This window comes from Tachysurus vachellii, chromosome 14 (genome assembly GCF_030014155.1).
Source record: "Tachysurus vachellii isolate PV-2020 chromosome 14, HZAU_Pvac_v1, whole genome shotgun sequence".
NCBI classification, from domain to species: Eukaryota; Metazoa; Chordata; class Actinopteri; order Siluriformes; family Bagridae; genus Tachysurus; species Tachysurus vachellii.
The window spans coordinates 14090972-14107265 of record NC_083473.1 but is presented as its reverse complement, the minus strand read 5'-3'; the positions used below and the strand labels follow the sequence as shown (position 1 = coordinate 14107265).

The 16294-nt window shown below is 35.3% G+C and overlaps 1 protein-coding gene across 1 annotated transcript; it reads right to left on the bottom strand.

Annotated features, from left to right (window-relative positions):
• Positions 1-1175: 1175 nt before the first annotated feature.
• On the bottom strand, positions 1176-13907 carry LOC132857194 (anoctamin-9). The gene is made up of 24 exons (XM_060887199.1): positions 13577-13907; positions 12422-12499; positions 11880-12005; positions 11646-11785; positions 11507-11556; positions 10415-10482; positions 9961-10040; positions 8977-9111; positions 7198-7291; positions 6935-6995; positions 6766-6848; positions 6538-6642; positions 6197-6364; positions 6014-6050; positions 5826-5937; positions 5651-5708; positions 4241-4338; positions 3587-3765; positions 3325-3477; positions 3067-3214; positions 2841-2960; positions 2590-2683; positions 2305-2417; positions 1176-1481 (listed from the first exon to the last, which is right to left on the bottom strand). The coding sequence occupies exons 1-24, from the start codon at positions 13604-13606 to the stop codon at positions 1403-1405; spliced, it is 2409 nt and encodes an 802-aa protein (XP_060743182.1). The 5' UTR covers positions 13607-13907; the 3' UTR covers positions 1176-1402.
• Between the last annotated feature and the right edge of the window lie 2387 nt (positions 13908-16294).

Here is a 16294-nt window from a genome sequence, read left to right as displayed (position 1 = left end):
AGGGGTGAGACAAGACAAAAGATGACACATTCTTCATTTGATGTAATGTTTAGCACCGATGTAGTGTCTGAAACTTGTTAAAGTGGTTTCTTTGCATTATGAATGTACCCTGCAAAGGAAGACAGCAAAAGAGGTGGCATGACTTTTAATGGATTGGCATGACTTTTGTAAAATGAATTTAAAAAAATGTTTAAATCCATTTTCTCTATATTGTTATTTAACAGTCTAACCTTTAGGTTTGCAGCTGGTTTTGGGTTAGTGTTTGTAGCTTGTACTGAACTTGTACATGAGCTTTTTTGCCGATTCAGGGTTTCCATAATGGAAACAGCAATAGACATACAAAAAGACACAAGGGCATATCATAGTAGAGCAGCAAAATCTTTGTAAAAGTTTCAGGTTATGAGACTTTAGAATTATTTTGACTGTTGCTTATGTTTGCCTTTGTGTCTAGACTTTAGTTTTTTGTTTGTTTTTCTGTTTTAACTGTAGTTTTTACCTCAGATGGAGAGTCCTGATTGGTGACCTGAACTTTTACAGGATCTCAACAGGATTAAGGGGGTAAGGGAGAATGTATAGAATTTCTTAACATTTGACAGTGTGACTAACCTTTAGATTTACATTAATGTTTACAGCTGAGGCAGAGTCCTGAACTTGTACACAAGCATTTATGCCTCAAGACAAGCACATAGTGATTAAGGCATCAAGAAAGGTTTGACAAGACAAATCTGTTTAGCATATTAGTAGAATGATGTAACATGTTTAAAAAATTTACATTTAAAAATAACATTTCCTTGTCATTGAACAAATAGACTAACCAGAAAAAAGAGTGCCAAATGTAACTTCTCCTCGGGATGGGTACAGAGTGATTAATGTGGCAAGAGAAGTAAGACAAAATACAAAGGTTTAGCATAGCAAGCAATGTGACTTTTAATAAAATAAAATAAATTAATTAATAGGTGGAGTTTTGAAATTGTACAGTAGCCTGTGTTCCCCACATTAGTTCCCCCATAAAGAAGACAGCAAAACATGTACAAGCAGACACACTTTTATCATGGTAAAGCATCATGACTTAAAGTTAAAGTTTCACATGCCTAGAATTGAGACTTTATATATATATATATATATATATATATATATATATATATATATATATATATATATATTAATCTTGAAAAATACAAAAAAGTATATGTAAATATTGTAAATACAAAAAATCTAGTGGACAAATTAAAGAGACTGTCAAAAACAGTAAAGAATAACAATAGAGTAGTGAATTAATAATGCATCAAATAGAAACAGTAAGTACTGTAAACAGTTGTGCAAATCCATCTTCAATCCATCTTCTGGAAATGGGATCATGAATGGACAGGGTTCATAATAAGATTAGACACTGTAGTCCAGTTTATTCTGCTGCTAATTGTTCTTTTTCTGTCTTCTGAACATTAATTGAACAAGTTTGTCGTTCATTTGCTCTTGCTGGGCTGTAGGATAAAATAAATTAATTAAACAGAAATTAGGATGTACATGATTCTTGCATCCAGTACAGTCAGGCCTGATCTATAAATGCATTCTAGAGGTACAATAAGATTTTTTATTACATGTGCATAAATGCAATTTATTTATTTATAAATCTTAAAAAACAAGACAATACATACAAAAAATATTGTATTACATTTTTGTAATACCAATTATCTTCTCAAGCTAATAGATGCTTCACTTAACTGTGCATTCAAATCATTTTAATTCAAACAGACTTCCAATAATATTTTCTTTCTAGTAATGAATCTAGTGATGAGTTTTATGCTACTCTAAATGATACAGTTGTCTAAAATTATATGCAGTGAAGTATTAACAATAAAAGGAAGTGTGTCTAAAACTTTGCACATGACAAATTATTCATACATTATTCTGACTGTACAGGAGACAGAAATACATTACATTATTATTTCTTATTTTTTAAGTTAATCAAATATAACTGAGCATTAATATTTGCATAGATGTGTTTAATAAATTTGATACTCAGGTTACATTTACCTCTTATGATCTCAAAAATCTGAAATATGGTGATCAATATTTGACCTAAGTGCTTTTGCATACAACTGTAATTGGCAACTAATGTCAATAATAACTTAAACCTATTGACAAAATATTAACCACAAGAGAATGTATTCTTTGAAATAGAAAAAAATGAAAATTTTGACAATGAAATTATGAAATAAATATGACTAGTTGGATAAAGCAGATAAATCGTTATAGTGCTACAGTACATAATGAGACAATTAAATTGTCATTTTGATCACTTACTCTAGTTCTTCTTTTAGTCTTTCGAGTTTGTCTTGCAGCCTTGTATTTTTCACCTCTAAGGGAGAACTTGGGACAAACCACCCTGCGATGGACTTACACAGCACCACAACATGCTGCCTCGACAAATGTCCAGTACATTTTGGGGAGGAGAAGAAATAGACTAAATAAGTATTCAAAGTATAAAAAATAAAAATGACCAAAATATAAATGCACGTGTTAATCACAATATCTTCTCATTAATATTTCTTATTTAAGCCAATGTTATCATTTTGTGAGCTGTAATACCTCAAAAATGACAACAAAGGCAAAGCGGACTGCCTGAATGACCCAAAACCGATTGGTCAAGGTGTAATCATCATTACTCCTATAGTCTCTATAGCTAAAAAAAAAAACAACAGCAACAAACATGTCACACCCAACTTAATCTGCATGCTTATGACCATCAGGTAAATATATACAGCAAATATATCTCAACAGATATAAAGAACTGCCAGTAAATGTTTCATTAATAAGATTTTTAACAATACTAACAATACCTGCAGTGTGTCACATTCATGCCATTGTGAATGAGTTGATTGGGGAAAAAGTCTTTTCTGATGTTTTCATCATTTGTATCAGCCATAGACAGAGTGTTATTAATATAACCTGACATACATCTGTGTAAGAGAAACAGAGAATGATAGTATGATAAGTACTTTTTAGTGCTTGCTTAGTAATTACAGCATTCTGTGTAGTATAGTGTCAGATATATGTTCCACGTACTCAACACCGCTAGCATTGAAATTAGCGCAGGGTCCATAGCGGTAACGATACACCAGCCGAGGGATAAAATCAGAGGATATGCCAATGACTAGCCCATTGGCAATGACAGCTAGCACACCAATTGTTTCCAGAACATCTGTCCAAACACCTACAAAGTTCAAAAGTTGAATGATATATTCTATATATATATATATATATATATATATATATATATATATATATATATATATATATATATAAATAATCTTCTGTTCTCACCAATATCTTTAGTCTTCCTGGGAACCAGTCTTCTCTCCAGACTGACCATTTTAATAGCGTCCATTCTGATCTCAATGATGTTGTTAAGCAGAGCGAGCAGAGGAGCCAGAGGAAATGCAGCCACAAAGATGGTGGTGAAACTGAACTGGAGTACTAAACATAGGGGTAAATTTACAAAGCACAAAAAGAAGTTTTGAGAAACAAATACTGAAAACCAGAAAGATGTGAACCCATGCTGCTTCTTTTAAAAACATGTCAGTACCCATTTCTAGGAATTCATTGAAGAGGCTGAATGAGTCCACATTATTAAGGTCAAAGTTCCAGAGCAAGTCCTTAAGTTCACAGTTTTCACACAGCTTAGTACCCTCTAAACAGCCCTCTGAACACTGTCTAACCCTTATCTTCCGACTCCGTCGCCTTTTCAGCCACCGCTTGAACCAGCTGTGGAGAGAGTAAATACTTTTTTACATGACATTACTGACATTACTAATGTCTCTTAATAGCTTTTATACATACGCTGATAATTCATATTGCAATATAGCATTACAGTATTTTCAGCATACACTACACTACTCTCTTGGATAACAAATTTCCACAAAATTTTAAAACTTCATTTAGAGCTTCATTTAGTGTTTTAGTATTCTTTACTGAGCAGCTACGCTTTGGAGCAATTTGTCAGATGGAAAGTCACAAATGCTTATAGGTAATATTTCTTTACTTATTTGTTTATTTATATTAAATCATAACCGTAAACTGTTATATAGTAACTGATAGGTACCGTGTATAATTTTCATGTTAGTTATTTAGCTTAACAAAACATATAAATATGGATCTATATATTTTAGAATATAGACAATTCAGTGCTTTTTTCCCTTACCAGAAGCACACATTAGACAGTTTAAGAATCCTGACTTACGGGCCTGAAAACTCAAACACGTTGCTGATGAACTGTTTGAGCAACATGATGATGGACATCTGAATGAACAGGTCTGTCAGACATCCACTGGGGTGACACTAAACAAAAGAAACTGTCATACTTGGTGATTTCCACTAGGGGGAGGCAGACTCAATATTAGTTATTCAGCTTTCTTTTAAATCAGAGGTATTCAACTAAAATTGAAAGAGGTCCAGTAAGAGAAAATTTCTTGAAGCGAAGGTCCGGAAGATCATAATGTCTAACTAGTTAGTGTGATATATATTTATGTAGCCTAGTAGTTGTGTCATCATCTGCAAGCAATCAATACCTGACTGTCAAATCAAATAAATTCAGTACAATTCAAAAACTTTTTGACAATATTTATTGTCACGTAACATAGAACCGAACATATGTATGATTGTAGATATGTATAACGTTCTCTCATTAAATAAATAAAAGTAGGGCTACATTTCAAAATAAGAGAAAATAAATAAAATGTGAAAATTGTGTATGTTTAAATAAAGTGCTTAACTTTCCCTTTTGTATCTCAGTGAGAGAACTGAGCTCTAGCTTGGCAGGATGTTAAACCTGGGCTTGAATGGAGTCAGGGCCGTTCTCATACACATGTGGAGGTGCTCATTAGTGACCCTGGAACCATATTTAGATTTGATTATGTTTATTGTAGAGAAAACTGCCTCTCAGTTGTATGTAGAGCCAAACATGGTCAGGATGTATAGGGCTACTTCCCTCAGACCTGGGAAAGCTGTCTTAGGGACACTGTCTTCAGATTTGAGTGGATATGTTTGTTCAAAACCTTTATGTTTTGTCTCATAAAGGCGTTTCACATTGAGACTTTTAATAAGTGCCACGGTTTCTGAACATATGAGACACACTGGTTTAGTGTGAAGTGAGAACATAAATCAGTCTGTATATTAATGGATTAAATGCTCTATTTTCGCTGTCCACCTTTCTCCGGCTCACTCGTCTGTTTCTCTCCCTTTCTCCGTCTCACTCGTCTGTTTCTCTCCCTTTCTCCGTCTCACTCGTCTGTTTCTCTCCCTTTGTTTTCTACATGTATCGCTATCTTTCTTTCATGTGTAACTTTACTCTAATTCTCTCTCATCTGTCTTGTAGTGTTTACTTCAGGAATGCACAGACTTCCACTACCTTTACCGTAAAGATTGCAAAAGCTGCGCCTAGTAAAATAGAAGCGCCCCGTCAAGTTTTAAAGCATAGCCCTTTGCTTTGGCCATAGGTCCGGGTCCGTATTGGACAGCTTCTGGGTCCGGACCCGGACCGCGGTCCGCCTGTTAGTGACCTCTGCTTTAAATGCATGTACAAGAGTTTTAAATGCAAATGCTTATGACCTGCAAGAGATACCATTTTGAGTTGTAATGTATAAGAAATCACCTCCTCTAATCTCCAGATTCCTGCTATCCTCACATATCCACCTGGATGTCCGTTTATTCTGCAATAAATAAACAAAATATTTATTTGCTTAATACCTTGATACCCACATTGATAGTCCGCAAATTATTGGAAAGAAGTTTCCAAATAGTTAGTGAACGTTATTATGGTTCCTTACCTGCCAAGAAAGAATGCAGTGTATATGAGTGAGGAGAAAAGAGTGAAGAACTGGAAGGTAAACATCTTCAATGTAAAGCTCCGTTCAACAGCAGCATGTGAACGCACATTCTCTAAAAATATAAGAGATAAATGAACTAATTTGTCAAGTTTTAGTTAATATTGTATCAGAGATTATACTTCACCTACCTAATTCGCATAACTTAATGGCCACTTTGCGATTGACCTGCACAAGATGAAAAGAATGAGAAGGTAAATAGTTAGGTAAATAATTCTTCCTCAAATCAATGCCATTTAGGAAAACATAAAGTTTTATTGTCATTCTAAAACAGAAATTTTTTTAAATTAAAAAGTGTATTTTTTACACTTTACCCTGGTCATGATGGTTATTGTGAGGAAGTGCAGCACTGCTCCCAGCATGAAAGCCACAGTATTGCTATGTTCACTAAGAAAAGGCCATTTGGTGTGCTTAGCAAACTCTACACTGGCTATTACCCTGAACACCACAATGGCCTGTGCCAATCCAATGATCAGAAGCAACTGTGAACATACACACAAATACAAAAGCTCTGAAATGTACACCTTGACTTTGTATGTAATGTTACAATCACTTCAGAAAAGACCTTTCAGATGAAATTCTTTTACAACTTTCTGTATTACAGCTAGAATCTGGTTACTTGTGTTAAAACCCCAAGTTCATAGTATGTCCTCACCATGAGCGTCATTAGCACCATTATTAGTGTACTGCGCAGGTATGAGTGACTGTACTTTTTAGACTTGCAATTACGATTATTCACTATCTCCAGGATCAGCTCCTCCTGCATAGAAATAAATATGCATAAAAAGACTTGAGTAATACCTATTCAATACAGCATAAGCTTCTCTAACTGCTGCTATTGTATAATGTATGAAAAAGGATACCAGTTATATTGTATTCCTACCTCTTCTTCACACCAGTCAAAAACTTTCCACTCACAGACGTATGAGGCTGTGTGGAGTTTCCAGAACTCTAGAAACACAGTAGCTGAAGAAAAACAGCAGGATTATCTCTGTGATCAGATGAAAATGCTACTGAATATTTGAAGACTCTGCACAGAAATGAGATCTTACCCCAAACAGCCATGAACATAGCAAATGCAACTGTTCCTTCATTGTCAAACAATGTGCTCACCTGTGCAAAATGAAAAGACAAAATATGACATCTAAGCCCTTCATTGAGTCTATTGGTGAATACAAGATTAAACTGTGCATTCAAAGACAAGCTTTGGTAAATACCTGAATGACCTACAAACAAAGACAATACAGTAACCTTGCATTGGTATTTGTTGTACATATACATGTAATATGTGTTTTATGCATTTATGTGAGAATACCTTTGCGTACATGCATGTATCTGAGAGCCGCCAGACCTTACATCTCTTATCACACAATGGGCACATTATAACCTTTGATTCACACACCTCCTGTCTATGGCACAAGCAAACATACAAACAAACACAAACATCATGAAATGACATAACAAATTAGAATAATATGATGTAGAGATCAATGTTGCAATGTCTGAGTAAAAGCTCAGTGTTGGAAGTGTTAGATAACGATGCACTTCAGAATCAAGGTTTGGTCTCAAACCGGGTTGTAGCTGCATATTTCTATATCATTGTAAAAACCAGTTCGATTTGCTTATACATAACATTTTGAGTCACAGAGTATGTCTATGTAAAGGCAATGAATCTTTTCCCCAGATCATTGACAGGCCAATGAAAGATCAGAGGATGATCTTTAATAGAAATTTAGGATTAGGGTTAGGAGAATTCATTGAATGAGGTCAATGAATATTTTTTATCACTCCTAAACTAAGATATGCAAAAATGAACCAAGCCACCTGGTCCAAGACAAATAAAGTTGGTTAATTTAAACAAAAGCCATATGCAAAATACAAATGACTTTGTACCTCTTTGTCTTCGTATCTCATGACATGTGCTACAAAATCTGTGACTAAGGTGTTACAGTTTGTAGTCCTTGTCATGATTAAAATTGTCTGTCATCACCTTTATGCTTATTCCGGGGAGTTATTTAGGCCATAGTAGAGAATTGTGAATAGAATCTCAGTTTTAAAAAATAAAGGTAACCAAATAGTTTCATATAGTTGTTCATTTCTTTCCAGTGTTGTTAGATTATCTATTTAATTATAATTGAATGCTTAGGGTTTAGTCTAACTTTGTTAGCGCTTCAGGGTGCTTTTCACCTGTGGCTTTTGTTAATGCTTGATTGTGTTACTAGAATAAAGACTTTAAGTTAAAAAAAAACTCACATGTGCATGTAAAAATATGGAGCCAGTTAGCAATAAATAAATTCCTGCAGATTTAATGTATGTGTCTGATATCTCTGTACAGTGGTGCAGTTTTTTCCAGCATCTATGAGGAAAATAAAATCCATAAACCTTGCCATTTCCAACAAGGTTTTGACAATGCAGGCGTTTACAGTATGTTGGGTAAGGAGTAGGCGTGTGAATATTTCAGGATGTGGTTTCCTAATTCTCGCTCTATAAATGTCTGTTTCGAAGGCTTTCTTAACACAATTCCATGACTGAATATATAGCTGTGCTATAGAGCTGTGGTTATTACACAATGTGTAATCTGTAGTTTTACAGCAAAAGCTGTTTTCAGAGCAGTAGCAGCAACAGAATACATACCTACATAGACATTGTATATAATACCAAATATAATTTAAAATATGCTGTACATCCTATGTGTATTTGCATGTGATGAATATACAGCTGTGAGTGACTGAATTATATATCTTATGTGCACTTGTGACTCTTCTCTGACCAACTTAGAACAAAATAGTAGATAAAGATAGTTTCACAGTGCCTGTGGCTATGAGTACATGCTGCAAAAAAGCAGTGGAATGTTTCAAGGACAAAAACTGTACATAAACTCAATCATTATAGCTGTCATGCATCATATCTGGATTAGTTTCAATGGTATGTGTGTGTTTAATATGCCTCAGATCCTATTATATTTTGTGACATTCATCTGAAAATGCGTTTAGCAAGCACTCAAAATACAGTTCTCTTAATCAAATCATACAAGCCATCCCAATAGATATAAATTATATAACTGACAATATTAACATAAAATAACATAACTTACATTAGAGGGTTGGGGTTGAAGAAAAATAGGCCATAAAGGAAGACTATGACCCCCAGCAGTGCAGCAGGGATGAGCAGAAATGTGTACCAGCCCAGCCAGAGGAAATACAGAGCCACTTTTTCTCCAAAGTAGTGTCTAAGTGTGCACAAATACAGTGGTGTGAAAAAGAGTTTGCCCCCTTCCTGATTTTTAATTCTTTTGCACATTTGTCACACGTGCAATGTTTCAGATCATTCACTCACTCTCACTCACTCACTCATTTTCTACCGCTTATCTGATGTTTCAGATCATCAACCAAATTGAAATATTAGTCAAAGATAACACAAGTGCAGTTTTTAAATAAAGTTTTTTATTATTAAGGGAAAACAATATCGAAAAATGCGAACTTGGGTTCTGCAGCAGGACAATGACCCAAAACACACCAGCAAGTCCTCCTCTGAATGGCCCGAAGAAAAACAAAATGAAGACTTTGGAGTGGCCTAGTCAAAGTCCTGACCTGAATCCTATTGAGATGCTGTGACATGACCTTAAAAAGGTGGTTCATGCTCAAAAACTCTCCAATTACAACAATTCTGCAAAGATGAGTGGACCAAAATTCCTCCACAGTGCTGTAACAGACTCATTGCAAGTTATCGCAAATGCTTGATTGCACTTCTTGCTGTTAAGGGAGGCCCTAACAGTTATTAGGTTTAGGGGGCAAACACTTTTTCACACAGGGCCATGTAGGTTTGGATTTTGTTTTCCCTTACTAATAAAAACCTTCATTTAAAAACTGCATGTTGTGTTTACTTGTGTTATCTTTGACTAATATTTACATTTGTTTGATGATCTGAAACATTGCAAGTGTGACAAATGTGAAAAAAAAATCAGGAAGGGGCAAACACTTTTTCTCACCACTGTACACAGGGGATTAGCAGCCCTCATGTCAGATTCCAATACATTTTAAAGTTATTGATTTGTGTTGATTAAGTCAATGCACAGTACCTTACATCAGCTATCGGTTGCCCATTAAAACAGGCAGTCCATCTAGCCCAATTCTTTCTCAGTTCTTTCTGTTCCTCTTTCTTAAATGGAAAAATAAAGAAGAAGCATACATATTAACTGTGTTTAATAGTTGATTATTATTGTGATGCCTATACCTTTTCCTACCATTGGCCTCTATGTACATGCCTTAAAATAACACATGATCAGCCACTAACTGGGTAATTTGTTCTGGAAATCCTTTGATAAATTTTACTAAGAACCTCCTCTCCAAGGCATGACACCGACAGTATAAAGAATAAATTCATATGACGCGTAGAATGCAACAATAAGGGAAATTCTAAACTTACTTACTCAAAACTAAAACTTCCTTTATATTATATTACACTTTGTTAGGACATAAGAACTAACAAAACATGTTTGAATAGCGAGAATAAAAAAACAAACTAATCCATACCTCATGGAGACAAAACTGTGCCCGAAATACATCCTGTTTAATGAGGTCTGACAGATACTCTGGAACACCTGAGAGCCATGAAAACACAATGTATTACAGGGAAATTAATTTATATTAAAGTTTCTATTTATAATTATTTATAATTTATATAAATTATATAATTAAAATGTATATACTTATATTTAGAAATATTTATAATTATTATTTTTATAATTAATGTATATATATATATATATATATATATATATATATATATATATATATATATATATATATATATATATATATGCATACTTCACCCTCCCTCAATTCTATATTGTCTAGGTCTGAACTTTGACTTGGCCATTTTAACACTTTGACCAGCTTAAGCTGCTAGAATGAAGGCCTCACATTTATCTCAAGAATATTTGTGTATAAAGTGTTCATTATTGTCACAATAGCTGCAGGGTTCAGAATCTGTTGCTGTAGAAGTAGGACCGTGTACTCAGATTTTTCCCACCTGCTCTTGAAATCGGTTTACATTTTTGGAAACATTCATTCATTCATTCATTTTCTACCGCTTATCCGAACTATCTCGGGTCACGGGGAGCCTGTCCGTGACCTCAGGCATCATCGGGCATCAAGGCAGGATACACCCTGGACGGAGTGCCAACCCGGAGGCCACACACACTCACACATTCACTCACACACTATGGACAATTTTTCCAGAGATGCCAATCAACCTACCATGCATGTCTTTGGACCGGGGGAGGACACCGGAGTACCCGGAGGAAACCCCCGTTGCACAGGGAGAACATGCAAACTCCACACACACAAGGCAGAGGCGGGAATCGAACCCCCAACCCTGGAGGTGTGAGGCGAATGTGCTAACCACTAAGCCACCATGCCCCCCTTTTTGGAAACAATGATTACTAATTGAAATCGGTTGTGTTTTTGTTTTTCACCTGAGGTTTTTCGGTTGTTTATAGACAATGCAATACATATATTCAATTGTATAATGTCCAAATTTTGACTTGGATTGTATTAAGCAATGCGAATTACTGAACTACAGAAAGGAAAGGCAATTCAGATGTTAATAGTGCAAGTACTTACCATTACTTTCAATACAGGTGTGGTGCAGGATGTGTTCAACTATTCGTATTCTGCAAGAGACATTAGACTCTAAATGAACGAGCCTCATAATGTAGCAGGCCATGATCCTAAGGCTGCATGTTTGTGCCTGTGTTATTACCTTGTTGACTGTGGTATACGCCCCTGCTGCAAAGAGCTCCAGTTACATGCATCTGATACTTTAAGCAGATATTGGTATGTCTCAAAGATCTCTTTTGGGGCTGTGATTCCATAAAAAACTTTGTCATTATCTGCAATTTTCTGCCACACAAAACATAATTAGTTTAAAAATATAATTCATCTATCTGATCTTTTTTGTGTAAGTTAACATAAAACCGAAAAACACCATAAATACCGTTATCTGTAAGTTTTTGTTCTTCAAAGCACTGATGAAATTCGATTTCTTCTTGTAGCTTTCTTTTCTGGTATCTTTATCCATTTCCTGGGCCACCAGAACATAGTCAAAGGACTTTGGAGAGTGCTACCAAGATTTGAGTTATGTTAAATCCATGTCTTATACAGAGAGTTAAAAACAAGCTATGAATATAAATATTATTATTAGTTTTTGTAATACTTTTAAAACAGCATGGAATGTAAAACCATCAGACATTTAAAATTGTGGCTTATTTACTTACTACAATAAATTATCAAATGAACAATATGGCATGTTTAGGGTTATATTATAAATTTCCAGAATTTGATGCCCTTATCCAGAGCGACTTACATTACAGTATCTCATTTTTTAAATACAACTGAGCAATTGATGGTTAAGGACCCCAACGTGGCAGCTTGGTGGACCTGGGATCAAACTCACAACCTTCCAATTGGTAGCCCAACACCTTAACCACTAGGCTGCCACAAGTCCTTTAGTATGGTATGTAAGGCAATACCTCTTACCAAAAGAAGCATAGAAAGGCTCCCAGTGCCATTTTCTTTTTTCACCACCCCGATAGCTTCCAATAGTTCAATGCTTCCCTGCAACAGCATAAATGCATACAGAATTGCAGTATCACATTTCCAAACATACACTTTGTCAACAAAGTGCATGTCAGAGATAAATAAAAATTGACTACAGTCTGAAGTGGATTTAAAAGTGCATTCTTAAAAGTTCATTTGTGGTAATGACATGGTATTAATTAAATGAAAATGCATTTCTTAAAAATGAATGGAATGCATAGTGTTGCACATAGTGTTTGTTTGGTATCATGGGAGAGGCTTGAATTAATGCCAAGTTCATTCAATGAAAGGATTACCCTTTAGAGAACTTTTTTGTTGTGCAGCTGTGTTTTAGAACTGACCGCATTTTAGATAATATCCAAAACTTTACTGATTCATCACTTTGCTCTCAGTTCCTCAGAATCACTAAGAATGACATGTGATGAGGGTGGTTTCTAAACTGACAATATTTTAGACAAGAGAGTTTATATACTTTGCTAAGATATGACATCTGATTAGGAAAAGCTCATTCTGGACCATAAGAAACCTAACACTGTTTTCCCCTAGACTGGACCTAACAACCAAACAACAGTGTGTGTATTACTAGTAATAGTAATAGTGATAGTAGTAGTTAAAAAGTAGACTTTTAGATTGAATAAAACCCTAGATTGAATAAAACAATTAATATTTCTTGTAGGTATATAGGCAGCAATCATTCACACAAGTTTATAAGGAAGTACATTTTTAAAGCAAGTACACAACATAGCAATTATGAAAGTCACCATGTGTCTAGTAATGTAAAAGGTAATATTAATCCAAAACGTCGACTAATTCATTGTGTGTGTCTTAAAAACCAACGACAGATTCTTAAAAAACAACAAAACAGTCTATTGTGGCACAGTCTATTGTGTGAATATAGCTTTCAGCAACTAAGATAATATAAGATAAAAATAAAACAAGATAAGATAAGATACATTTTATTGATCCACAGTGGGAAATTCACCCCATTGTAAACTAGCCTGCAAATTATCTGCCAATGTGGTGTCTATTTTCCTCAATTATGTTCAATATGTTATAATAAGACCAAAGCGATGTGAAGTATAGTTTCCCCCTCACCTGCCTCCTGTGATTAATTTTCCGAGCCATCACTGAGGTTGAGTCCAGATCCAGTGGGAAAAAATTAAGTTACCTGGAGTCGCGCTGTTCGGTCTTCGGCATGAGCTTTAAGTCTTATTCAACACTTACCATAAATACTGCTTACTTCCGCACTTCTTACTGAGTGAATGAGTGTGTGTGAGAGAGTGAGTGTGTGAGAGAGTGAGAGAGAGAGTGAGTGTGTGTGAGAGAGTGAGTGAGAGAGTGGGGGAGTGTGTGAGAGAGTGAATGAGTGTGTGAGAGAGTGTGTGTGAGAGAGAGTGAGAAAGTGTGTGTGTGAGAGTGTGAGAGAGTGGAGTGTGTGAGTGTGTGAGCATAAAAATATCTTTCTATGATTGGAATGTCACCTGTCAGCTTTCTGGGATGTGTCATATTTCAGGTAGCAGGTAAATGATGAACAAATTGTACTAAACAAATAGCGTATTATTAAATGACTAATAAACAAATTCGCCCTTCAGAAACAGTCGGTTTGGTAATGTTTATAAATGAACAGGGACATATGTATAAAAATCAAGGACAAACAAAATTGATCATTTTTAAAGGTCAGGACAAATATCTGACACTGGGTGGCAGCAGAGGCTAATCTACAGAAACTGGATTCATCCATCGTGTTCGTCATGAAGACATTAGCCATTATATATGATAAAATAAATATTATATTATATATATTCTGACAAAGTTTTTTATGGAATCACAGTCCTATATATATATATGCAGAATAAAATAAATATAAATTTATTTTGCTGCTTTATTTATCTGCTGCTTCAGTGTTTTTAGATATTTTTGTCAGATATTACTATGGCATACTGAAGTATCTTTACAAGCATTTAATAAGTGTCAAAGGCTTTTATTGGCAATTCGCCCTGGCATGCTGTCAATCACCTTCTGGGCCACATCCTGACTGATAGCAGCCCATAACCAATGCTTGGAGTTTGTCAGAATTTGTGGGTTTTTGTTTGTCCACCCACCTCTTGAGGATTGACAACAAGTTCTTAATGGGATTAATGTGTGGGGAGTTTCCTGTCCATGGACCCAAAATGTTGATATTTGATATTGATATTTTGATATTGATATTGATATTTTGTTCCCGAGCCTCTTAGTTACCACTTTTGCTCCATCAGGCATTGTTCATCACCAAACTGTTCTTGGATGGCTGGGAGAAGTTGCTCTCTGATGAGGTTTTTGTACCATTCTTTATTCATGACTGTGTTCTTAAAATTGTGAGTGAACCCACTCCCTTGGCTGAGAAGCAACCCTACACATGAATGATCTCAGGATGCTTTATTGATGGCATGATAGTAGTGCTCATTGTTTTGGGGATTCCCCAAACAATCATAAACGGACTTTACTCCAGTCCCCAGCAGTCCAACCCCTGTATCTTTTGCATAATATCAGTTTTCACACTGCGTGTGAAGATGCACTCACACCTGCCGGCTGCCATTTCTGAGCAAGCTCTGCATTGGTGGTACCCCAATCCCACTGCTGAATCTGGCAATGGAGTTGGTCCTGGTACTTGCAGGTGGAGTTTCTTGGGCGCCCTTCCTCAAAAAAATTGAACTTCTCTTCTTAATGTTTTTGATGATTCTATAAATTGTTCATTTAAGTGCAATCTTACTATCAGCAATATCCTTGCCTGTTAATCCCTTTTTGTGCAAAGCAACAGTGACTGCATGTGTTTGAACAGAGGAAGAATAATGATTTCAAGCTCCACCCTCCTTTTAAAGCTTCCAGTCTGTTATACTATATACTGTATATACTATCTTAATCAGCATGACAGAGTGATCTTCAGCCTTGTTCTCATTAACAGTCTTACCTATGTTAAAGAGAGAATCACTGTGGCCCTTTTTGTGGCTTTATCAAATATATATATATATATAGATGGGATGCTGTTAAAAATGTTAAATAAAATTTGAAGATGTAAGTTACAGTAGCTGTATCTCTGCATTGTATAACCTCAATATCTGATGTTTTGTTTGATATCGCAAAGGATAATTGGTTTAATTCAGCCTACACAAAAATAATACTGAAGCGGCCCATAGTACCAACTACTGAACATTTTCACACTGTCTAGAATATTCACACCAGGCCTGTAGTCTAATAAAAGCTTCCAGTTTAAAAAAATCCAAGAACATACATGTCTTTAGTCTTCCATCAGCTTTTCTTTTTCCAGTATATTTACTACATTGAGACCAAAAATTTCAGGAATTGGATTCAATTATTGAATAATAGTACAAACCAACGTGATTACATGTTATAAATGATATTTTGTGTGTGTCTGACTTTCATCGAAAGCAGCAAATAGGCATAATTTATCCTGCGTTTCAGCACTGAGACATGAGCCCATGCCTGATGTCCTTTATGCTTCCTGCACACACCATTGTACAGCACACAGGGGCTCACGACACTCCAGTGGAAACAACATTTTATAAATGTATTTTAAATTAGGCCAAGTTGTGTGATTTATTTTTCAACGTTTTAAAAATTAACTGTTTTCTGTTAAAGCTAGCGAAATTGCATTACATGCATTTGACATAATTTACCACTGACTGGGAAAGGGCTTACACTTCCAGTTAGTAAAACCCCAATAGTGTTCCATTTGAGACGATACTACACTTCTAAATTCATGGGACAAAGCTTAGCGAAGTTCTGTTTATGGTAAGTTTTCTTTGTTTTGTCTTT